General features: G+C 38.4%; 2 protein-coding genes across 13 annotated transcripts in view; one reads left to right on the forward strand and one right to left on the reverse strand.

Annotated features, from left to right (window-relative positions):
* MYO9A (myosin IXA) overlaps window positions 1-8,754 on the reverse strand; it is a 342,794-nt gene extending 334,040 nt beyond the window's left edge. For 10 of the 11 annotated variants that reach the window (XM_072627917.1, XM_072627911.1, XM_072627923.1 and 7 more), the window contains exon 1: window positions 7,465-7,578. The gene's annotated coding sequence lies outside the window, so the exon portion shown is untranslated. Of the gene's footprint in view, window positions 1-7,464; window positions 7,579-8,665 lie in introns of those variants that run through there. The other variant, XM_072627891.1, reaches the window with a different exon arrangement.
* Window positions 8,406-20,752, forward strand: SENP8 (SUMO peptidase family member, NEDD8 specific). 2 transcript variants are annotated; one of them, XM_072627948.1, is made up of 2 exons: window positions 8,406-8,503; window positions 18,837-20,752. In XM_072627948.1, the coding sequence occupies exon 2, from the start codon at window positions 18,873-18,875 to the stop codon at window positions 19,509-19,511; it is 639 nt and encodes a 212-aa protein (XP_072484049.1). In that variant the 5' UTR covers window positions 8,406-8,503; window positions 18,837-18,872; the 3' UTR covers window positions 19,512-20,752. The 2 variants fall into 2 exon arrangements, with proteins under 2 accessions (XP_072484049.1, XP_072484048.1); XM_072627947.1 differs by having other exon boundaries at window positions 8,450-8,534.
* The last annotated feature ends 3,824 nt before the right edge of the window (window positions 20,753-24,576 follow it).

Consider the following 24,576-nt stretch of genomic DNA (forward strand, 5'->3'; position numbering starts at 1 on the left):
ACTATTTCTATATCAGCGCTGACATATAAGCACCTCAGGTTGTGACTTTTTGCTTGTTATTATGTGTCACACTTCCTGGCCTGGCCTACCTCTCAATCTGGGTCTCCTTTGTCCTACTACCACCCACAACCCATGCTGACACTCTATAGCTTAAATAACAGGATAGTGTTTACTTAATATGGTAAATATTACCTCTTAATGACAATTTGTGGGTCTTTAAGTTTACATTTCTTACTGGTGAGGAGAATGTATCCTTCCAATGATTAAAAGGAGTCATCAGGCTTCTAGGAAAAAGCGTCCAATAAAGCAAAACCACAACAAACATAGTAAATACAATAAGCTATGTATGACTAAAAACTGAAATTTCTTTGCATCCAAAAATGTGAGATATGAATTTTTAAAACAAAATAACTGGAGTCTGTGATAAAGCTCAAGCTGAGGGAAGGGGAAAGGGAGGGGAAAACTATCCAAAGAATTTAAGCTGGCATTAATATTTAAAACTCACATATTTAAAAAAATTTTAAGAAGCAAAATAAATAATCAGCATAAAACAAAATTCAAGCAGGGTGCTCATTTTTTACTCATGAAAGCATGTTCTTAAAGCATTTGTAAACAATTGTAGACAAGTCACTTAATGCTTTCTCCAATGTTTTACTTCTAGAACTGTAATTGATAGATGAAAGTAAATCTCAAATAATTTGAAATAGCAAGCCATACAATTTGTCAGCGAATGATTCACAGAAGTATGTCATTAGAAAATAGGACATAAGACTTGAGATATGACATGTCAAAAGAGAACAATTAACATCAAATTAACAAACTGTACCAAAATGTCTCAGTAAAAGAAAGAATTCAGAACCTTTTATGATATCTTCGACCTGGAAATACACATAAGAAAAGTATGCTTTCAAATTTTTTACAATGAAAAAAACAGTTGAAAACACTATATGCCTTATGATTTACTTCCATTTGGGAGCAAATTTTTACTTTACCAAGAAGTCACCCAATGTTTACTTTTTGCCTCTTGATATCCTGAAACTACTCCCAAATCTATAATATTTTAACGTCTAAGGTATTTTACTCCCCTATGAAGTTACTATAGGCATCAAAAGTACTATTACCTTTATTTTACAGACAAGAAAATTAAGAGATCAGATGACTTACTTGCCAAGATTACATTAAGTGTGGATTCCAACAAAGATTAAACTCAGGTTAACTGACTCCAGAACTGACTGATCTAGTCTTTCCATTCACAACTCTATGATGCCACATTATTCAAAATAAGTGGCTTAGTCAAGTCAACATGTATTAATTGAGCACCTACTATGACCTGACAGGTAGTTTACTAAATAATGGGGATACAAAAAAAGGCAAAAACAGCCCCTACCCTCAAGGAGCTCCCAGTCTAAGAGGAGTGGGGTAAAGGACAACATGCAAACAACTGGATAAACAAGAAGAAAGACAGGATAAACTGAAGATAATCACACAAGGAACCAACAATTATGGAGGGACCACAACAGGATTTTTATGGGCTGGATTTTATCAGACTTGAAAAAAGCTAAGAAAGCCAGGAAGCAAAGCCAAGGAGGGAGAAAATTCCAGTTTAATGAGCAACCAAGCACGTTCTAAACAGTTAGCAATAGTAGGCGTCATGTTTATTTCTTAAGACGTAGGGCTGTCAACATCTTTAGTCACAAAAAAGACAATCTTAAGAGAAAAACACAACTAAAGATCATTATATTTGTAATAAAAGAGAAGCATTTCAGAAAACCAGCTGTCTGTGAGTCAAGACAGCTAACTGGTTCTTCACTGTACATGTAACATTGCTCTGCAGCTGCCCGTTGGATGACCCCACTGCCAAAATATGCTGGGATCATAATTCACATTTAAGACCTAGAGGCAAAACATTTTCTTTAAAGTGCTTTAGATGATTAAGAACTCTACCTTTTCCAAGCATTCAAAACCTGAGGGATAAGCACTGGACCTGGGATTTCAGTAGTATAAAGAACTCCTAGATGAGATAATCCCACTTACCAGTACAGGTCAGCACCTTCTCTGCAACTTAAAAGAGTATGAAAGAACTGCCTAGAACCCTGAGAGGTTAAATGACTTTCCCAGGGTCCCACAGCTAGTGTCAGAGGTGGGTGGGACTTGAAACTAGGTCTTCCTGGCTCTGGGGTCAGCTTTCTTTCCACTATGCAATACTACATCTCATTCAAAATGTGCTCTTTTCAGCAAATTTATTTTTATATGCCACTGTTCCTGCCATTTGAAAAAAAAAATGATTTGACGTTATTGTAGCTACAAAGCTGAAAAGACAAAACACAAAATGAAGAATTCATACAATTGAAATAAGGCACATAACAAAACCTTAAAATTCCTGATTTTGCTCATCTATTAAGACCTGCTCTACAGTAGCGGCAGTGTCAAAAGAAGGAAGGGGATGTATTGGAGAGATGTTGCAAAGGTGAAATCAACAGGCCTTGGCAACAGCTTGGTTATGGAGGTAAGAGATACTGAGAAATCCCTGATAACTCTTAGGTTGTGAGTCTGTGGGACTCGGAAGATGGTGTTGCAGAAGTTAGAAGGTGGGGAAGATTTAGGGGGAAAAGATAATGAATTCCATTTTGGACATACTGAGTTTAATATATCTACTGTACATCAAGTTGGAGATGTCTGAAAAGGAGCTGGAAACTTGAAATTGAGGGTCAGCAGAGAGTTTGGGGCAGGTTATGATTATAATTTGAGAATCATCAGCATATAGATGGTAATTAATCCAAGGGAGCTGATGAAATCAACCAATGAAGTAATATAGAAGGGGAAGAGAAGAAGGCCCTGGACAGAACCCTGAGGGACTCCTACAAGTGGAGGATGTGAGATCTGGAGAGGATTCAGCAAAGGAGATGGAGCAGTCATATAGTAAGGAAGAGAAACAAGAGAGGGTATCTTGAAAACCCAAAGAGAACAAGTGTCAAAGAGGAGACTATGATACTGTTGAGTGTCAAAGACTGAAGAGAGGTCAAGAAGAGTGAGGACTGAGAAAAGGCCACTGGATTTGGCAGCCAAGAGATCATTAGTGACTTGGAAGAGAGTCCAGAAATTATGTTTTTCACAAGCTGACAAGTCATCCCATATAACAAATGTGTAATTACATGAAACAAATTACTTTCTCTAAAGTAGAGTGCAAATATTTCATAGTGCAAGATAATCATAACATGCATTAGCTACATTTGGGATATATGGGTTAGGCAGAAGTAAAATGAAAAGTACTGCAGCTTTTTGCTATTAATAAGAGGTAGAAATTAAAGGAATTAAAGGAATATACTTTAATTCCTTTTCCAGAGTTCAAAATGTCTAAATTTTTCTACTGAAAATGCTTAAGACTGATTTTTAAATGACAAGTTCCAAATCCATTTCTTTATTATATTTACAAAGTTCTACAGTATTTCACTCAAAATGCCACCATCAAAAGCAATGGCACTAATAATCTTTGCTAGGTACCACAGAACTCTGCAACTTATTTTCTGCTATCAGTCAAATGTCATTCAATGTTATCTTCAGGCAAAGACTGGAGCCTAAAAATGAAAGTCATATTCTCCTCTCACTAGGAAATATGTTTAACTGTATGAATTAGCTTGTTTTAAACAAAAGTTTTGATTTTCAGCCCATTATGTTGTTGTCAGTTTTTATTCCTTAACTATTACATAGGTGTGTAGTGATTTAAATAAAATCCACTATATGAAAACCTGGATTTTCATTTTCATTCAAACAGGAAAAAAACAGCCCTTCAATATTGCCCTGCCTTTGTTTTCCTTACCTACAAAGTGAAAATAACAGTATTTGTCTACCTTACAAAAGTATTTAAAATAATAGTTCACATGTTGTATGTTTAATATTTACACATCTCTTCCTTCACAACTAGATCAAATATTGTCCTTTTCCTCTCTGGTCCAGATGTATGATTTCATTGGTACAGGAAGCAAACTCCCTCTACCAGTGCAGACTGCCAATCATGCAATGGGGTCTTAGATTTCCTTGGGGGACACAGAGGGTTTAAGGGGCATGTCAAGTCAGAATGTGTCAAAGGAAGGACCTAATGAACTATATATACATGCTTCTTCTCACAGCCTTCCACAACTCCCTTCCCTCCCCAGTCATTATGTTGTGGTGGTGGTGTCATTTCAGTCATATCTGACTCTTTGTGATCCTATTTGGGGTTTTTGTGGCAAAGATCCTGGAATGGTTTACCATTTCCTTCTCCAGCTTCTTTTACAGATGAGGAAACTGAGGCAAACAGGATTAAGTGACCTGCCCAGGGTCACACAGCTGGTAGCTAAGTGAACTCATGAAGATGAGGAAATTGAGGCTCAGAATTTAAACAATTTGAGTTCCCTGTCAGTTCTAAATTTATGATCCAACAAAGCTAGTACAGGAAGAGATTTCAATTCAAGTCTCAGTCTTCAGAGTGCTCTGTCCACCAACTATCCCTCCCTCAGAAATAAGTGTTCTACAAATACATGACAGTATTAATGTGGTGTTTTTAAAATTATTTTTAACTGTTCATCTTATGGGCTAAAAAGTATACAAATTTTTTTTCAAAATTTACAGAATCCCTCTCAATCTCTCTCAAATGTACTGTTAGAGACTGAACATATTCTAAAAGGAAGAGAAATGATATAGGCACACTTTGTATTACTAATTTCTATCAGACCCTTCACTTTAAAAAAAATACAAAAGACCCAAACAATCATTCCCCTTCATCAAGAACTAAATAATACTAAAGTTGACATATTTTCATCATTTTTCAGTAGTCAAAATGTATAAACATGCTGTATGATTGTAAAGTACTTCAAAATATAATTTACTAGGTCAAACCTCTCCTACAATAAGTGCACAATCCTTACCCCGAAGAGGCAAATATAGTGTAGTAAAGAGCTACTTCACTCTCTGTCTCTCTGGATCCAACTTGATGAAAGAAGCTGTGGCCAAGGGAGAAAAACTGCCAAGGTCCCTACAATCTAAATATTCCAAGCTTTCAATGAACAAATCAACATTTCTTCTGATATGAAGAAAAGCCCTATCACATAAAAGGTATCAGACAGGAGGAAAAGAGGGAAGACAGGAAGAAAATCATTCTGTTCCTAATATTAGCTCAGAATTCCTCAGTTAATACTACAAAATCATAAACAAAATTGTAAGATATCAACTGCTGTTTTTCCAAATAAAAAGCTGTCTCTATTTTAAAAATTAATTTCATACAAAGTTGGCAAGTTTTCAAAACATATCTTTTCTAAACTGACTTTTCTATTTATTGTCTTGCTAATGTTAGTTCAATTTACTCAAATTTACATATGTATGTATGCATGCAGATATGTATATATGGAGAGGGAGAAAGAGAAAGAAAACTCACTTCATATAGTGTAGATATCATTGATGTGGATGTTACCTAAAACATCGCATATCACCACCTGCCACACCTACCTATTTGGTGTGAATTCTTGCCCCAGCCTTTCGAGTAAGTTTTACTAAAAAAGATCCATCCAATTGATGGATGCCGAATTCCTTCCCTAATCCTGACAGAGTAAAGATATCTTTGGAACACATTGGCAGTACAACAGTTATCCCTCCATCTCATTATATGGCCAATATATTTTATATTTCTTAATCATACATTTCATTGATGACATCAGAGTTCAATCTAATATCCATAAAAAGAACTACTCAAAAATCACACTTGTAAAATGTATATAGAAATGTCAAAGAGCCAAAATGACCCTCTTTTGGCCACAATCTGTAATTTATAAGTCTCAGATGACTACCAAATATTAGATAACGCCAAAGAGAAAGGAAAGCATTATCTATAGCTGAATATCAAAGATAAAGGTAGAAAGACATTATAAAGAATGCATCATTTAAACAATATATGACAATCTTAAAGATTGTATTTTCACTTCATGCCAAGTAGCATTGGAATTTTTCTGTTCCCCTAGACGAAAAATCGATAAAGATTATATAGAGCTACAGCACAGATTTACTTTTTCACCTGAGACCATCACTGAACTATACAGACTTTTCAAATTCCAGTTAGTCAGAAATGCTAGAGCTATTTATTTTAAAAGCTAATCGGTTACACAGCAAACGCTATCAAGAAAGCAGAATATGCTTATTTTAATGTTAATGCTAAAATACTAATTCTACACCAAATCATGCAGGAACATGGAGCAGAATTAAAGTTAAAAAAGACCCTTGATGTCACCCAGTCCAGCTGTCACACTGGCTAGTAGTATGGCAATTCAGTGATTAATTTCGAATTCTCTCTAAATTACATCATATTCTTGAGTTTCTAAACTGTAACAAACATCAGGAAAATGTTTTCATGATACAATCACTACTGGAAAAAGCAAACACATAACTGTCAACAAACCTGGAATAAAAGCAAGTCATTTTACTCTGCTTAACTATGTAACACAAAGAATCTTATAAACAGGAGGAAAGTCTTTTTTTTTTCTCCTATTGCACAACGGTACTTATGATGAAGTTCTCCCAGATGAATGAGTTACCGCTTCCAAGAGAACTATTTTAAAAAGTAAATTCCAAACTGGGCCATTGGACCTAAATGAATGCGTTACCCTCTAGAAAGCTCAAACATTCTTAATTAACAAAGCTTCAGCAAAGGGAGCATCTTCTGGTGTGGAACGGCTTTACAGATTTGTTACTAATGACATCAGTGCAGCATTTTGCACTTGCTCCTCCGAGAAAAGTCAGACCTCACCAAGGAGCAGCAGAGACCCCTCCATCGACTGCTATTTGGACTTTAAATATTAGGGACGTGGACACAGCGACAACGCTCACCCTAAAGAGCCTTAGGGAAACCGCAGCATCCCTTCCACAAGGGCGCCGGATAATACATAAATAAAGACATGGATACACAGATGATGCCCCACGTGCCCAGGAAGCTCGGCAGCGAACCCTTCCCCGCAGCAGGTGAATCGCTGCGGACACATCTCCGTGACATCAGGGGCTGCCTTCGCAGGGGGCCCACGCCACTCGCCCCGCCGGCCCAGTCCGCTGCGGTCCCCACGACCCCGAGCTGTCACGCCACCAGCAGCCCGGGATGGGGCGGGGGCCGCCGGCTGACCTTGGAGGAGGCCGCCCAGCGCCCAGGGGGCGAGGCCGGCGCGCCCGAGCGTGGCCTGGCGAGAAGCAGCCCCCTCCCCGCCCGCAGCCCGGGGTGGCCCCGCGCGAGTCCTGCCTCGGCCTCCCCGGGCGGCCCAGACACGCCCCCTCCCGGAGCCCCCGCGACTTTCCAGGTCGGACCAACCGTCTCAACGGCCGGCGGGGACTGAGCAGCCGGGGGCGGCAGGGCGGGGGCGGCCCGCCGCCGGGGCGGGGCGCGGGCCGAGCAGCCCCACCGCCGTAGAGGGGAGAAGACGTGGGCAGGCTGGCCCCGCGGGCGGCTCTTACCTCCGAGTCGTCGCAGGGTCTGCCGCCGCCTCTTGGGCCGGAGCCCCCAGCCTAGGAGGGGCAAGGCCTCCACCGAGCGCCCCCAGGCCGGGGCCGGGGCCGGGGCAGTGGGACTCGGGCTCTGGGAGGGATGAAGCGGGAGCGTCTGGCCGCCGCCGCTGCGCATCCCCTGCGTCCGACGCCCTGTCAGCCGGACTCCACCCGCGCGGGGCTCATCCTCGCCGCGAGGCTCTCCGCACCCCCAGATCCCGCCGCCGCCGCCGCCGCCGCCGCTCCTCGGCTCCTGGACTCCGGCGCCGGCAACCGCCCCGCTGTCCTCTCTGCGCGGTCCCCCGCTCTCGGCTCAGTCCGCGCCCCCGCCTCCTCGGTAGCCGGTCACCGCGCGCACGCGCGCCTCCTCTCCTGGGCCCCTCCCTCTGGGGCTCCGAGACAGGCACGCGCACTCCTCCCACGCCCCTTTTCGCCCATCCCCTAGACTCCCAGAACACGCCCTGCCCTCTCCCCCTCTCCCCCCTCCCCCTCTCCGAATGGCGCGCTTGCGTAGGACACTCCCCGCCTCCACTCCCCCTTTTTTTTTTTTTTTGATCAGTTACTACGATTCTTAATGACGCCAGACTTTCTCCCTCCAAGCACGTTGTCGCAAAGGCACGACGGTAGAGAGGGAGATAGACCTGGTTTTGCGACAACTGCCCTCGCTTTACGGGCAGCCGGTGTTACCTTAACTGCTGATTGGGGGGGAGGGGGGCGGGCTTAGCGCAAGCCAAAACGGAGGCGCGTCCCGGGGGTGAAGCCCGAGGCAGGTAAGAGGGCGGGAGCAGCCGGTGTAAGCCGGTCCCGCGGGGCCTAGGAGGGTCCCTCCTTTGGGTAGGGTGGGGCGAGGTAGCCCGTCCCTGCCCCCCGCCCTGGGCGGCCCGGCTTCTCCGAGGTCCGGCCAAGAAAGCCAGGCCGCGGCTCCCGGGGGTTGCAGGGTCCGGAGGAGCTTCCCCCGCGGTCCGTCACCCGATCGGAGAGGAGACACGGAAAACCCGAGTCAGCATCGGTGCGGGAAAGGGGCCCCAGATCTGGGGGAGGTGAGGGCAGCGTGCCCCGAGGCGTGGTCACCCCTCCCCCCGTGCCGCCCCACGTGGGTGGGCCAAGGACCGGGCGCCGGGAGCCCCGCGGCCAGTCAGGCGCCATTCTCCCACCCGCACCCCAGCTCTACCTGTTAAAGTAGCGGCTTCTTGGGGGTTCTCTCTCCGCAGTAATGGTGCAGCTCCCTTAGAGAGTGATTCCTGGCTTAGGACTTAGTTTCCTGTAAACTCCCTGACCCCCCCCCCATCGCCAGAACTAAGGTTAGACCCGCCAGAATCTGGGCTACCCCACACTGGGACAACTGTCCCCCGAGTCCGTGGGTCCCGCCAAGGATCCCGGGGCCCGAGACAGCTTTGTATATTTGTCAGTCTGTCCAGACCTTGCTAGGAATTTCCAGGCTTTGATCTGCACAGAAGACATAGGAAGAACAGCTGTTCCTCCTCCTCTTCCCCACTCCCCTCCGGCCTCAGTGCCGCTCTCCCAGTTCCTGCCCCCCAATAAGCGAGACTGGAAGGGCTTAACCCTTTCGTGAGTCATCCGAGGGGGGGAGGGGAATTCTGGTTCAAGTTCCTTATTAGACGAGTTCAACCTATTATCTCACCGATGATTAAACAGCTTATTGTAATCTATCCCTAATTGGGGAGAAGACTTTGAAGTTTAGAAAAAAAAATGAATTTATATGTCATAATATGTGGTAAGCCACAAACCCCCTAGTTTGGATATTTTTCTTCAACAACAAACGTAATTATTTTAATCAGCAGATATTTGTTATTACCCTGCATTCGTATAATATTGGACAGTTACGGTATACTTTCACAGCCTCACAACTACCTTGTGAAGTAGATGTTCCCATTTTACAGATGAGGCAACAAGCTCAGAAGAGAGTAACTAATTTGGCCAGGGTCACGTAGCAAATAAGTGGCAGAACTGGGTCTAGAAGTCAGATCATCAGACTCCTAATCCAGTGGTCTTTCCACTAAATCAAATGACTAGCTGTGTAGTTTAGTGGAAAGTATACTGATTTAGAATGGAGTTGGGCTGTATAACTCCACCCCTTATGTAAAATGAGGATAGGAATATCCACCTGGCTGTAATCAAATGCTACATAAATATTATTGCTTTGAACTGATACAAAAATCTTCTCCCTGTTACTTGTCCTCTAGCAATTTACACTCTTAGAAATGAGAAATGTAACAAGTAACTATCATACAAGACAGTATGTGGTGAATGCCATATAAATGGTGACTATAAATGTATAGTTTAGTGTATTACACACTGACGTAATACAGTAAATGTGTATTCCTGATGATTTTGCTTGAATAAAGTTGAGCTACATTACATTAGATGAACTCTTAAGGTACCTTCCAGCTTTTAACAAGTCAGGAATCCAAGACCTTATATGTGTTTTAAATAACAACAGTGTGAACTTCTGTATAAAAGGTTTTAAAATCCTGTTGCTTCACAGATGAACATGATATAATAGATTTTGGGGGCTGGAATATTGCCTTCTAAAGGTCACTCAGTATAGACTCGCCTGGGGAGGGAAGAAGAAACTTTATTCCTTTTTCATTTCCTAAATAATTGATATGAGAAGAAACTAATATTTTTAAAACCTGGGTAATCTCTACTAAACTTGAATATGAAATCTACTTCCCAGAGCAATTTTTTGAATGGTTTATCCTCAGTACTTAGGGATGTTATGTAGATCCCTTTTTGAATAATAAATCCTGGAGACTGGAAGACCTACCTTCAAGTTCTTCCATTTGATACATTGTAGCACTATGAACCTGATCAAATCTCCTTCCCTCTTAGTGCCGCCCCCTTTTCTCTAAATTTATCAATTATGGAATTGATGATTAACACAGAAAGAGTTTCCACATCAATGAATTTTACAAGTGTGGAGGCCCCCAAGACCTTGCCATATCCGTGTCAGTCACCTGTTCAGAACTGGAGTATTGACACTAATGTTGGAAGTTGAGAACTTTTAGCAAAGTACTCTTTTAAAGTTCCTTCCAGCTCTAAATCTTTTGTCCTAAAAATGAGCTATAGCTGTTTAAACTTATTAATAAAAGGTTTTCTAAGATGTTATAAAGATATGTAATTCAGAACTATTTAAATAAACGTTTATTTTTCAATCCAAGCTTCAACATTTTTTAAATTGTCATGCATAAAATGTTTTGACAAATCTAGTTGTTTTTTTTTTATATTTCAAGGCTTTTATTCACTTTGCCCTTTTATCATATAGTAATCACCTAGTTGTATTTTGAATATCATAGTGCTACAAATCTGGTTTTGGTAGCTCAGTTTCCAAGGAAAGTTCACTGTCTTTCTGTCCCAGGTACCTAGAGTGGCTGCCTACTTGTATGCTTCATTATTGTTGCCCCAAAAAATTGTTAAAGATCAAAATGATTGTAGTGGTGTAGTTTCAGACTATGAAAGTCTTGATTTTTTTCAGCAGCTGAGTGTGTTTGAGTGAATTAATCTACCTTTTCTCATTTTCTATCTGTAAAGAAAAGTTGGTAATTTTAAAGCTTTTTAAAGAATGTTACATACTAGAGAAAACCTTTCTGAAAGTAACTTTATCTAACTTGTACTCTTTGTCCAATTCTTAACTACATTCTCCTTTATTAAAGTGCTGTGTCTTCTTGTGAATGTTTGTAAAAACATCTTCGACTTGTTAATATTTGAGTATTCATGGGGCAATTTTGATCCTGAACTTAGTATTGCCTGATGATCAATGAATAAATAAGTACTTTAATGAGATTATTATTAATAATAGGTTCTCATTTTTTCAAAACTTGAATTTGATGACTTTCCCTGTAGCCTGAGTTGAAAACAATGAGGAAATAAAACTAACATTGCTTAGCTAACCAGTTTATATTAACAACCTTGGTCAATTATTACTGGAAAATGTTCATTACATTTGTTTCGTTTAACTCAAATTTTATTGGAAAGACAATATCATTTTTAAAAAGACTAAAGACATTTCAGAGAGGAAAAGTTTTATTTATCATAGGCCAGGTCAGTCATTACTTTTAGTTGATAAAAAGTAAAGCCTAATCAGTTTGGAACCCAATAATTAGATAACTTGAAGACAGAGCAGAAATTTAGTGTTTATGCTGTCTGTGAAAGGATTTGCAGAACATAAATTAGCTTTAAGAGGAAAACATTTAACCTTTTAAAAAGTTTATAAGGGTTTTACAAGAACAATTTGCATACCAGACAATGCTGAATACAGATGAGTTATTCATTACATCTGAGCCTTCTGCTGGAGTACACTTTTTTAACTTCTGGTTTGCTAAACTTTTGGTTTGGTAGGTGCTAGAAAAAAATAATTTCTATGTTTTTAGAAAATATAGAAGATGCAGTGATAGATTTAGGAGACTTAGTTTCAGCTCTTTAACTGGGATACATCCTAGCTACGGACCATGGACCAGTGTCTTAACTGCTTTAAATCTCAGTTTGTATTAGGCTTTTTGAATTTGGAGCTAAGAGGACCCTCAGGGATCGTTTAACCCACTGATCCCAAAGATGAAGAAACTGAGGCCCACAGAAATTGTGATTTTCCTAAGTTCATAACAAGTAGTAAACAGCCATGCAGGGATTCAAGCCCAAGTCTTGTGACTCCAAATTCCATCTGTTTCTACTGCACCTTCAATGTCTTTAAAATGGGACTAGTTCAAATTAGCCTCTTATTTGTTTAGAATAATAGGGTTTTGCTTTGTTAGTGTACAGTAGAGCATAGGAAGATCTCCAAACAAAGGATAGTTCTGTGATAGAAAAGGATGACCATAACCATCTAAAAGAAAATTGCTTTATGTATGTGTGTGTATAAATTTAATTATATTTTAAGTCCTAGAAGTTGAAGGAAGACTGGTGGTAGACTGGAACTGTTATCTCTAGGTACTTACTTCTTTACCCCTTTGCCATTGATAAATATGCCTAGTAAAATGGAGGAAATCTTAGAACCTTGGGACTAGGCAAAATCTCAAGAGGTCACGTTGGCCTCTCTAGTCCTAAATAGGACATTAAAGTAATGAAGGCAAGCAGGTATCCATCTTCCACCACCAGGTATTAATAAAATTGTCAGGCATGGTATCAAGTACTTTTTAAAATTGATAGCTGAGTTCCTCCACTTGTAAAATAATAATATTCTGTTATGTGTGGATATTGAAATTTATGAAGTCATATTTCCTAGATCATAAAGGAAATGCCTTTATGTGTAATTGATTTACATTTTTAGGACATAGTTTCAAAATCTAATTCACTTCATTTCATTCATATATTGTGTTTACAAATTGAAATGGGCCCTTTTCAAATGCAGTTTTTAAAAATGTTACTGGATTTTAGAATTAGCATTGAAAATGCTTAATTTTAAAAAACATATGAACGTTCTTTTTGAAAATATTTCTCTTTGTGCCGTCATGTAAATATTAACCAGTTCTTAGTTAACTGGTTAGTTAGCCAGTAAAAACTGGTTGAAAAAATTTAAATTAGTATTTTAGGGGGCATACTAGAATTGCTTTTTTATCCAAATAAATTCATTTATCAGCGTATTTCTATAATATCCATGACTGTAAGCAACAATTGAGCATTAATAATTAAAAAAGGAGAGAATGCTATCTTCTTGACCTTCAGGTGCTTGCCCAGTTTGAGATCAATCTACAGAAATATAGATATTCTGCTGAGAACAATGCATTATTATCATAGCAGTGTTTCACACTAACTTTTTAAGGCATCAAACCATATAGGCAGCTTCACAGTCATAATTTTTTGAAAACTTAAACTCTTGAATTTGAGTTTCTGTGTATTCCATTTTTTCATTATTTTCATTTTAGCCAACATTTTAGGCAAAAATCTGCCTTAATTTCCAAACCCAAATCAATATTGAACTGTAAAATAATGGTTTGGTAGTTTTGTTTTTTTTTTAAGATGAGTTTATCAGCTTAGGTTCATAGAAACCGGTGTTTCTGTTGTTTATTTCTTTGTATTATTGCTTTAATTCTGTGTAGCCATCCATTATTTGCTAGCTTATTAAGGTTACTTCAGGTTTATTGCTTTGGAGAATTTTGTTTTGTTTTACCAATACTGCTGAATTCTTATGACGTCTATCGGGTGAACAGAAATGTAATTGGTTCCTTGAAAAATCACTTGTGGTATCAACCCAGTGTCATATTTGAATTGTGATCCAATATATTATTATTTGGTAACTGGAAGTAATTTTTTAAAACAGCAGATTTCAGTAAAATTAAAATTTTCAGATATAGGGATTAAGTAACTGCTAATCAGAGGGGAAAATGCTTAAGAGGGACTAGCTGATATGAAAATTAGAAGAAAAGACTACATTGCAATAAGATCCAAAAAAAAAAAAAAAGGCAAGTTTTTAGTACCAGTTCAGGAGATTTAATGATTGTTGAGTTGATTTGGAGTTTGACTTTCCACATGGAAGAATACAGTAATTTAATAAAGAATCTGAATGGAATGGTGCTTAGACAAAGATAAAATTTGTATTTCATTCAGCAAATAAATTCAATAAGCATTTACTCAATTCAGCTAATAAATTCAATTCAGCAAGCATTTATTCAGCACCAATTATGGGTCAGGCACTACAGATGCAAACGTATTGAAACTGACAATATTCCACCAATTGTCCATATTAGACCATGTTGATGTGGAAATTCTCAGCAGCTCTGCATATGTTATCCATTTTAAATATATTTTTTCATTTCTTGTTATTTGAAAGGTTATCATATGGAAAAAGGATTATTATTTACTGTGTTGCTCCAGAGAACAGAGCTAGAGCCATTGTTGGGTGGGGGCTATTATAAGTAATCCAAATTGTGTAATGGAAAGAGCACTGGGCATCAAAAGGCCTGGGTTCCAGCTGTGGTATCTCAGGCAAGTCACTTAAACTCTGAACTTCAGTTTCCACATCTTTAAGATAATACACATGATTTTAGCCCCCAGGGGTTGATACATTATTCATCTCTTGAAATTGCTAAGAAAATCAAATGGTAATCAATATAAAGCATAACCTTAAAATATTCTATAAATGAGTTATGAGGAAGAACTTTCTAACAGTTAAATAGTTGACCCAAAATACACAGAATCCCAGAAAACAAATAGTCCAACTGCTATCTGAAGAAATTCCCCCCTAACATCCCCGTTAGAATGTGTGCATGTGCTCTTTGAAGGCAAGGGACTGACTTCATTTTTGTTTTTGTCTCCCTGACACTTAGCTCAACACGGGGCACAGAGTAAGCTCTTAAATTTTGGCTTGAAAGCTCTAGTGAGAAGGAAAGCACTGCCTCTGGAGGCAACCTGCTTCACTTTTGCATAACTCTTCTAATTGTTTAGAAGTTTTTCCTGATATCAAGAGTACTCCTTCTTCTATATTAACTCCCCTTGTATTTTTGAAAACAACTGCCATATCCACTTCCCCTTGTCCTTAAGGCTTCTCTCCTTCAGGCTAAACAACTCCAGTTCCTTCAGTTCTCATGAGGTGTATACTCATAGCTCAGCCCATCCTACTTGTTCTCCATTGCTCACTCTCCCACTTATCAGTATTCATAAGATGTGGCACCCAGAACTGAATATTAAGTTCCAGATGGGGTCTAACCAGGGAGGTGGGTTCCGTGTCAAAACAGAGAAGATACTGTCCCTGAAACTGTTCAGGCCCAGAGACTAGATGACCATCTAGCAGGTATTCATATGTTTGGTGGGAGAGATTGGGCTGATGATTTCAAAATACTTCCTAACAAAAATTCTAAGGTTGATTTAAAGAGTAAAATTACCTTAAAATTCTTAACTTAATTATGCTTCAGACCTGATCATCACATAGACAAAATTTGTTATTAGCTTCAATAAATGACTTGATCACTAATGTACAATTGGCATTTATGCCTTGATTAAATATAGGGAATCATGTTACTGGCAATTGGTGTCATATTACAGGGAGCATCAGTTGCAGTTAGGATATTTCTGAACAATTAGATTTAAGGCCTACACAGTACAACAGCCAAAGACTGTATTTGAAAAATAGGACCTCTTGGATACATATTACATGTAGCAGAGCTACTGCTTTTTGTATGATATCTTAAAATGACATCATTAATGAAACTCTTGTGTATGTATATATGTACATAAAATTTATAGCCTATGAAATCTATAAATTTATATGACAAAATATATCAATATGAATATATAAAAATCAATAACAGCTCTTTATGTATGGAGAGGCTATATGTGTAGATAAATTTAGGAGACACTATTATTAAGTGATTTATTATATAATTTATTTAAATTGATTATGTAAATTTATTGTTTGCTTTATTAAATAAAGCCTCACAATGTCTAAGGAAGTCTAGACTTTTGACTCTACTTTTAAAATGTATGTGTGTGTGTGTGTGTCTATCCGTAGAAGATTATTTTAAATTATATGTTTATGTAAATAAATTTTATATATTATATAAATTTTTACAGGAATAAGAGTCAAAAGTCTGGACTTGCTTAACTACTCTTTATTTACTAAAGCAAACAGTACTGGTATTCTCATCTCCTGATAGCCATACACACATTTTCAAGGGGTAAAAACACATTCTGTGAAGTATATGTAAATACTGCTATTAATCCATGGTCTCCATAGATTTCATGCTTTTGCTCTAGTTTACTTGCAATAGCTTCATTATAAGATGATTTTAAACTATATTATAAGAAGCAGTTCTATGAAATGAATGTTTCCGATATTTAACCACTATTTAGCATTTTGTAACATGTATAAAATATCAGAGAAATAAGATTCCCTAACTATAGGTGTCATTTGATTTTTAAATATTAACATTGAATATTGAAATTATATTATTTTTAAACTTAAATTTAAGGATTTTTTTTTTCTCTGCTCAGTAGTTGCTATTTAAATGACATAGTTTGAGCAAGTGGAGCAGTGGATGGAGTGCTGTGTCTAGAAGCCAGGAAGACTTATCTTCCTGAGTTCAAATCTGGTTTCAGAAACTTAGTAAATGTGTACATGGGCAAGTCCCTTAATCCTGTTTGCCTCAGTTTCCTCATCTGTAAAATGAACTGGAGAAGGAAATGGCAAACCATTCCAGTATATTTGCCAAGAAAACCCCAGATGGAGTCATCAAGAGTCAGACGTGACTGAAAAACAACTGAACCACAAACACAGCATACTATCTGAAAATCATTAACAAACTTTGCAATAGGAAGCATTTCCTCAAGTAACATCTAACCACCACTTCTTAAACATTAATTTGTTTATTTTTTCACAATTATTTATTAAGTGCCTACAATGCCAGAATTACATGAAAGTTTAGGCATGGACTCAATAGAATTTACAACCAGAAGAATCTTTAGAATCATCCAGGGTAATTCTGCCATTTATTAGATTTAGGAAACACAGATATAGGAAAGTTAAATGACTTGCCATGCAACTAGTCAATATCTAGTTCCTTACTCCAGTCTAGTGCTCTTTTAAATTCTTAGGTTAATAAGTTATTAATAAGTTAGGTTAATAAGTAGTCAAAAGGTTACTTGCATCAAATTGCATCAAAGTCCTATAAAAATCATAAACATTTAGTCTTCTTTGACAATATAATTCTTTGTAATAGCTTCATTAATATATGGAATTTTACTTTAAGAATATCATAAATAACTAGATTAATTCTTTTATTAAGCTTTGGCAGCAAAAGAAGTTTTCATAAAAATATTAAGAAATTATTATTGGATTCATTTATCTGTAGAGAACAGAAGGTACTATAAATGCATTACTATTCAGAACTGCCTAGTTTGTGTACGTTGACAACATATTGACGTTTCCTATAATGGCGTCCTCCTTTTGTGGGGAGAGAACAAACAGTTCCTTCTTGAGTAAGCACCCCTCTGGCATCTAATACCAAGGATGAAATACTGGAACAGATTTGCTCCCTAACTCAATACAAGCATTTCCAAGAAGCTAGATCAGGAGATAATCAAGTCTGTTATACTCCATAAAATGATCCATCTCTATCTTCACCCCAAAAGCAGAAAAGGGGACTGTGCTTACTTTTCACCTTTTTTTTTCTTCTGAGACAAAATAAAACATATACTTACTAGGGTTTTCTAGTTGCATTTTTAAAAATTGTTTCCTTATTTGCTGAAGCATCTTATCTGATGTTAAATACAAATAACTTATTGGTGTACAATAGAGTTGTAAGGTTTATAAAGCACTTTCTTCACAACAACCCTATGAGCCAGAGTTAGCCTATTACTATCTTAGCAGCCTAAAAACTTAATTCCTGTTTAAGCAAAGGTTTTGTAGAGAGGGAACATGGTCCAGATAGACCTGAGAGGTAGAGGGGACTTTAAGAGATCATTTCATCCATCCCTCTCATTTTACAGGTAAGGAAACTGAAGCCCAGAGTTGTCAAGTGACTTACCCAAGATGATATAAGTAGTAAATGTCAGAGCTATGATTTGTGTCATAATAAAAATAACAACACACTTGGAGTTGGGAGCTAATTTACACAGGATTTGTCAATGTCAGCCTGTCACTTAACTGAGCCTTAATTTCCTCATCTAAAAGAAAAAAATCCGCAGCTCCTTCCTAGCGTTGTTTTGAAGATCAAATAACAAAATACATATGAAGTACTTTTTAAAATTTAAAGCATAAGAACGAGACCTGTGATTTCATTTGTATAGGGAATTCCTGAATGAGCGCACTCCCTCTCCCACCAAAGAGAAGGGCCCTTCCACAATGCTATCTTGTAGAAGTTTTTATTATGCTTCAGAATGTGAACTATAACAACATTATAAAAATGTCTTCTACAATTATGACAATAGTAGAAAGAGCCCTGCACTCAGGGTCAGAAAACCTGGATTCTAGTCCTAGTTTTGCTGCTTACTAGCTGTGTAATCTTGAGCAAATCATGTAACCTTTATGAATCTCAATTTTCCCATCCATAAAATAGGGAAGGTAGTAACAATAACCAACATTTAGATCCTCTTTGGAGTTATATAGCAGATAGAATTATACACCTACGTAAACTATATCATTTAAGTCTCACAATCTTGTGAGTTTTAGGGAGGGTAGCACATGGTATTACTAATTTGACTTTTTTTTTTAACTGATAAAAAAAGCTGCAGCTCAAAACACCTGGATAGTGATAGAATAAGAACTATAAGACAAGTGGTTTGACCTACTCCATTGCTCTTCCAAGCTCCCTGTACAAGTATGTTTTGGTTTTCTCAACAGCATTTATATAGGATATACATCAGTAAATATTGTCTTCTGCCCTTTGCTTCAGCTCTTGGCGTTTGTTTCCAGTTGGTCTCTGTGCAGAATGGACCCTGTTGTTTTGAGTTACATGGACAGTTTACTACGGGAATCAGATGTCTCACTGTTGGATCCTCCCAGCTGGCTTAATGACCATATTATTGGATTTGCTTTTGAGTACTTTGCTAGTGACCAGTTCCATGACTGCTCAGACCAAGTGTGTTTCGTCAGCCCAGAAGTCACTCAATTCATCAAGTGTACCACGAGCCCAGAGGAGATCACCTTGTTCCTTCAGCCTCTTGACTTACCCCACAAAAGAGTTATATTCTTACCCATCAATAATAACTCCAATGAAGCAGCTGGGGGAACTCATTGGAGTTTGTTGGTTTATCTCCAAGACAAAAATAGATTTTCCCATTATGATTCACATACCAGAAGCAACTCTGTCCATGCAAGACAGGTAGCAGGGAAACTGGAGGCCTTTTTGGGAAAAAGAGGGGACAAAGTAGCATTTGTGGAAGAGAAAGCCCCAGCTCAACAAAACAGCTATGATTGTGGAATGTACGTAATCTGTAACACAGAGGCCTTGTGTCAGGGCTTCTTTAAGGGACAGCCAGAGTCATGGCTGCAGCATCTCACGCCTATGTATATCACGAGGAAGAGGGCAGAGTGGAAAGATCTCATCTCCAAACTTGCAAGAAAATGATTCATTCAGTGTAGTTATCTTCATCTTTTCTTGAATTTCAACCTTCTCTGTCTTTCTTTGTATTCTCTTAGTAGTCTCTGATTCTACACCCAAGGCAGAGGTGTCAAGGCTGTGCCCTCTTACTTCTTCCTAAAAGAATGTGATTCTCAGGCATTATTGTCACAGTGAAAGGCTACACTTTAACCATAACTTCAGGGTACCGCAGGCTGTGACAGTAGTTTAATTGCATGCACCAAGACCTCCAAACTAGTCACTTTCAAAGTCTGGGTAGTAGTCTTTGCAGAAAACTTTTATTTTACTATTGATCAAATACATTTAACCATCCATCTGCCGTTGAAGTGCATTATTTGTGTGTATAATGGGTCTATGCCAAATAGAAACAAATCAACCTTTTTTTTCACAGTCTAGAAAAATTAGGAGCCATGGTAACAAGGGAGCACTCATTAAAATAGCAGAAATGGAAAATCACAGGGAAAAAAAAAAAAACCACAGTCCCTTACAGCCCAGCCCCTGCATACAAAATGACCAAGGAACTGAAAGCTGATGCTGATAAAATCTCAGTCAAGCTTTAAGTAGCTAGGAATCAGTTTTTTTGTTTGTTTGTTTGTTTGTTTTAGCTATTTGCACTTCACCACATGAAAGCTTCCCTAGCTCTCTACTTCACCTTTGCAAATCTTTGAGAAAGATGAAATTATTCACTAACCTACTCTGTCTGATTCCTAGAGTGCTAGAAAAAACATGGATATTGAATAATTTTATGCTAAATAAATTGCTGTGGTTAGCGTCTTGATTTAATCTCTTGGCCCTGTAGAAGTTGGCTTCTACTGTGTAATGTTAAAAAGTTTTTCCTAGCCTCACCTTTTGTTACCATTCACACAGCCCCCTAATTGAATTTTCACAATTCTAAAGCTCACTGCTAGCAATTCACTTAAATGTGGTAAATATTAAACACCTACCATGTGCAAAAATTCTGCTTGGCACTGGCTTAGCTTGTTGACCCAGTGCAGAGAAGTACTTTTGCCACGTGATAGTGGCATTTTTCCTCTCCTTCCTCTCCCCATTCTGGGAGAAGAGATTTGTTTTGGTTCATTCTGATTCTGTTGTTATATTTGTATCAAAAGTTTATGCTACTTTTCAGTGTTCAAAAAAGAAAAAAAATCACCACCTTAAACTGTTCCCTTGACTCAAAATGTAAGCATTATCTGAAACCAAGAATAAAGAGAAATACCTCCCCACCCCAATCACTGGTGTGGTGGTGTTTTCTAGTGTATTTTCAAAGGGTTTGATGTATGTTATAAAGTGTATACATCATAAACTTATAGGGTACATATGCATGCCTCTTGTTCCTAAGTAGAATAAGGTAGAAGACTCATAAAATAGAGCTAAACTTCAGCTATAGAAGCTGGGCTAATCACCTTCAAACCTGACCCTGTATTCCAGCCCCCATCATCCAAAATAACTTGACCACAAACTGACTGTTAAGAGATGAACAAAGTTTCTTTTAGCCAAAGAGAGAGTTCATGCTGAACCACACCTGAAACAATTCAGGCCACTGTTCTCGCTCAGCAGCTAAGAGAATGGAGGTGAAGAGGAGGCTGTGGGTGGGGTGAGCCCCAAGGAGGGAATGAGAAGCAGAAAGGAGGGAGAACACAAGAGAAGCTCACAAGGGTAACAGAGAGGATTGGTATGGAAAAGTCAGAGTCCAGGGATATGTTGCAGTTGGGGTTTCTAAATAAAGATTAGAAAAGTGATATTACTGTTGACTTGAGAAGTCCCATCCTCAAGGCTGTGGAGGAGGCTTTGGGGGATGCAGTAGGATGAGGACATTTTTACATTGTGAAAAATGTCATTGAGAGCAGCTAGACAATGTATCCAGTTGGAAGATTAATAGAACTGAGAGCAGTTTTTCTTTATTTTTGGTTTCTTCCCAGCAATGAATTTACTTGTTGAATTAAACTGAAGAACAAGATGTGCTTAAGACCAAAAAAAAAAGGGGGGGGGGGGCAGAATGATATCCAAGGTATCACACTGGGGTCGCAAGTTTTCTCCCTTTGTTAAATTTCAACAGAATGCCATTTATATAAATGTTAGTGTTGCTTGGGTGATAGTGACCTTGTGATCCCTCAGCAGATATGACATTCCATAATTCTTGCAGCTGGGTAACTGCCATTTTTATATGATACCACATTTAAGTGACTAAGGGGAGCTGAGATATATGGAGTAAGATTATTTCTAATAATATTTTAATCAGACCTGATCTCAATGACTCTTCTGGTGATAGATATTAGTATATAATATTTGGTTTTTGAGTGCTTCCCAAAGAGCCAGACACATTTTATTAAAAAGAATATGCAAGTAGATGCATATTTGTTATAGGAGTTAATGTGATTACTCCCATACCTGCTTCAGTTCTTTAGAAAACCTGAGCTAACAATCTCCAAAAATCACAGGGGAGATGACATGAGAAGGATAAAATCTATCTTGGTTAGACATTAAGTATAACTTTGACTTCAGGAGTAATTGGGAAGTTTGTTTCCTGATTGAAGCAATGAAATGCCGTTTTCTAAAAAGAAAATTGGAAGCAGGAGGATGGACTCAATGAGCTCCCTGGGAACTTTGCAGTCTTGTGGTTTGTGTCTTGGAAACTCTGGGTGTTAAAACAGGTCAGACATAATCATGAATCCTAGGGAAGCCAATGAATATAATGGTCACTTTGCTTTATTTATTGCCGGTTTTCATGGCACTACGCTATTCTGCTGTCTACATCCATCCACTTTAAACCCCAAAGAGACAGATTGGTTAATATTCAGCTGACTATTTGAACAAGAAACACTTCCCTTTATCATGAATTTTCATAGTGAGATAAACTCATGTATTGTACAAAAATTGAATATAAGTAAGCACAGGTAGATTTTTCTTTTCACCATTCTTGAATTAAAAACACCTCCACCATGTATATATACACATGGTCACTAGTACTAATTTCCTAATTTTTGTCAACAAGCTAAAATTTATGCAATTGCTGAGATTCTTCATGATGTTAGTTCATACTATATCCACAGTGGTTTATTTACTTTTATGAGCACTCCTGTGAAGAAGAAAGGGAAATTGTTCAGATTTATATATAGTATGTCACTGACATAATTACTATTAAAGATTCATCTGGCTTCCAATTCCTAGTTCCCCAAGCTTTACTGCTTCTCCTAGAAAACAGGACACATTTTATACAGAAATCTTTTTGGTATTGAGTTTTCAGCAAACAAAAATTTTTTAGAGATTTGTTGTTTAGTAGTTTATAGTCATATCCAATTCTTTGTGAACGCTGTTAGGGGTTTTCTTGGCAGAGATACAGGAATGGTATGCCATTTCCACCCCCACCTCATTTTACAGGTGGGGAAACTGAGGCAAACAGGGTTAAGTGACTTGCCCAAGATCATACATTTACAAAGTTTCTAAAGCCAGGTTTGAACTTACCAGGTCTGGCACACTAACCACTATGCCACCTAACTACCCACATTTTGGGGGATACCACATCCTTAAAAAAACCTAATGCTTTATGTTGTCTGAAAGCTAAGATAAACCATTTGAGCTATTGTTAAACCACAGTAAAAGAAATTGAGCACAGAAAGACTACAAGAGAGGGAAGAAGCAAACTATATTTGAACATTTTTAGTATATGTCATTTATTTTTAAATATAGAAGAGTGTCAGTAAAAGAGTATGAATCAACTATATCAGGTCCAAAAGAAACCTGAATTGCTCAAATCCTTCAGATGTAACTTAGTCTCAACATCTACATATTTTTAAATAATTAAATCAATTAAAAATATCATGAGTCAGAGAGGCTAATTAATGTATAGCTCTATGACTGTCGATTGAGGCCATATTTGCAACAACTACATATTTCCCATTTGTTCTTTTACTTGTGAGAAACTAAAAAAAATAAAACAGCTTAATGAATTTTCTAAAAGAAATTGTAGAAACAGTATACCTACCAAAAAATCAAGTATTTCTCAAGTACCTTCTGAGTATCAGTCAAAGTGTTAGATGCTAGGGCAACAAAGACCAAAACAAAACCATTCTTGCCCCTAAGGATTTTGCATCCCATTAGGCAAATAACTCATACAAGCAGATACAAAATAGATATCAAAAATATGGGAAATGAATAATGATGTAAGCTGAGAAAAGAATGGAAACTAGATTATTTGTGTAAATGTCTGATTCAAAAAAGAGACATGAACTTCAGTTAGGGAAGGGTCAAGTGCTGGAGGCATTTAAATGGAATTTATTTACACAGAGAAAAGCAAACATGTTAAAGTACCAAGGGTGGTTATGGACGCCATCAGTGTAAACATTAAGGAAGAATTAGACCAACATTATCCTGGAGAAAAATAATAATACTGCAGCTCGGTTAAGTCACCATGTGTTTGTTGGGGCAAACCAAGGGTTTTTTATCCCCATGTAACTATATGCGGGTCAGCCACAAATGAAATCAAGTGGCTAGTAAACAGAGAAAACCCTTCACCCCATAGGAGAGGAATTGAACAGCATCCAAATCACAGGCAGCATCTGCTCAAGTTTCTGCCTCTTTCAGAAAAGTGAAAATGGAAACAATTTACCAAAGAAAAAACTGAATCATCCTTCCCTGACTTGTAGCTCATTCACTTCTAAAACTTTCACAAACTCCCAAGGCATAACAGCCCTCTTGGAAAAAACAAAACAAAACCCAATGCCATATTACTAACGAAGCTTTTCATACTTGCAGGAGAAAGAGCTATTGTTAAACCACAGTAAAAGAAATTGAATCTGGTCATGAGATTCTGGGCTTAAAATGTCTTGCTGAAGGCTTGATGTGGAGGCGGCTTCCTTCAGACTAGGCAGTGTGTAGAGTGGAGCAGCCTGGCCCAGAAGAGACATCTTGGTAATCAAATCCCTTAATTGGCAGGCCGGGCTACGTTGCTGCATTCCCTCCCCACCCACTTTACCAGCAGCATGTGGGCTGCCAAAAGGCTGAAGATGCTTTTGGAAAGAAAAGGGGATGCAAACCCAGCAAAACCACAGATCAA

The sequence above is a fragment of the Notamacropus eugenii genome, chromosome 1, assembly GCF_028372415.1.
Source record: "Notamacropus eugenii isolate mMacEug1 chromosome 1, mMacEug1.pri_v2, whole genome shotgun sequence".
NCBI lineage: Eukaryota > Metazoa > Chordata > Mammalia > Diprotodontia > Macropodidae > Notamacropus > Notamacropus eugenii.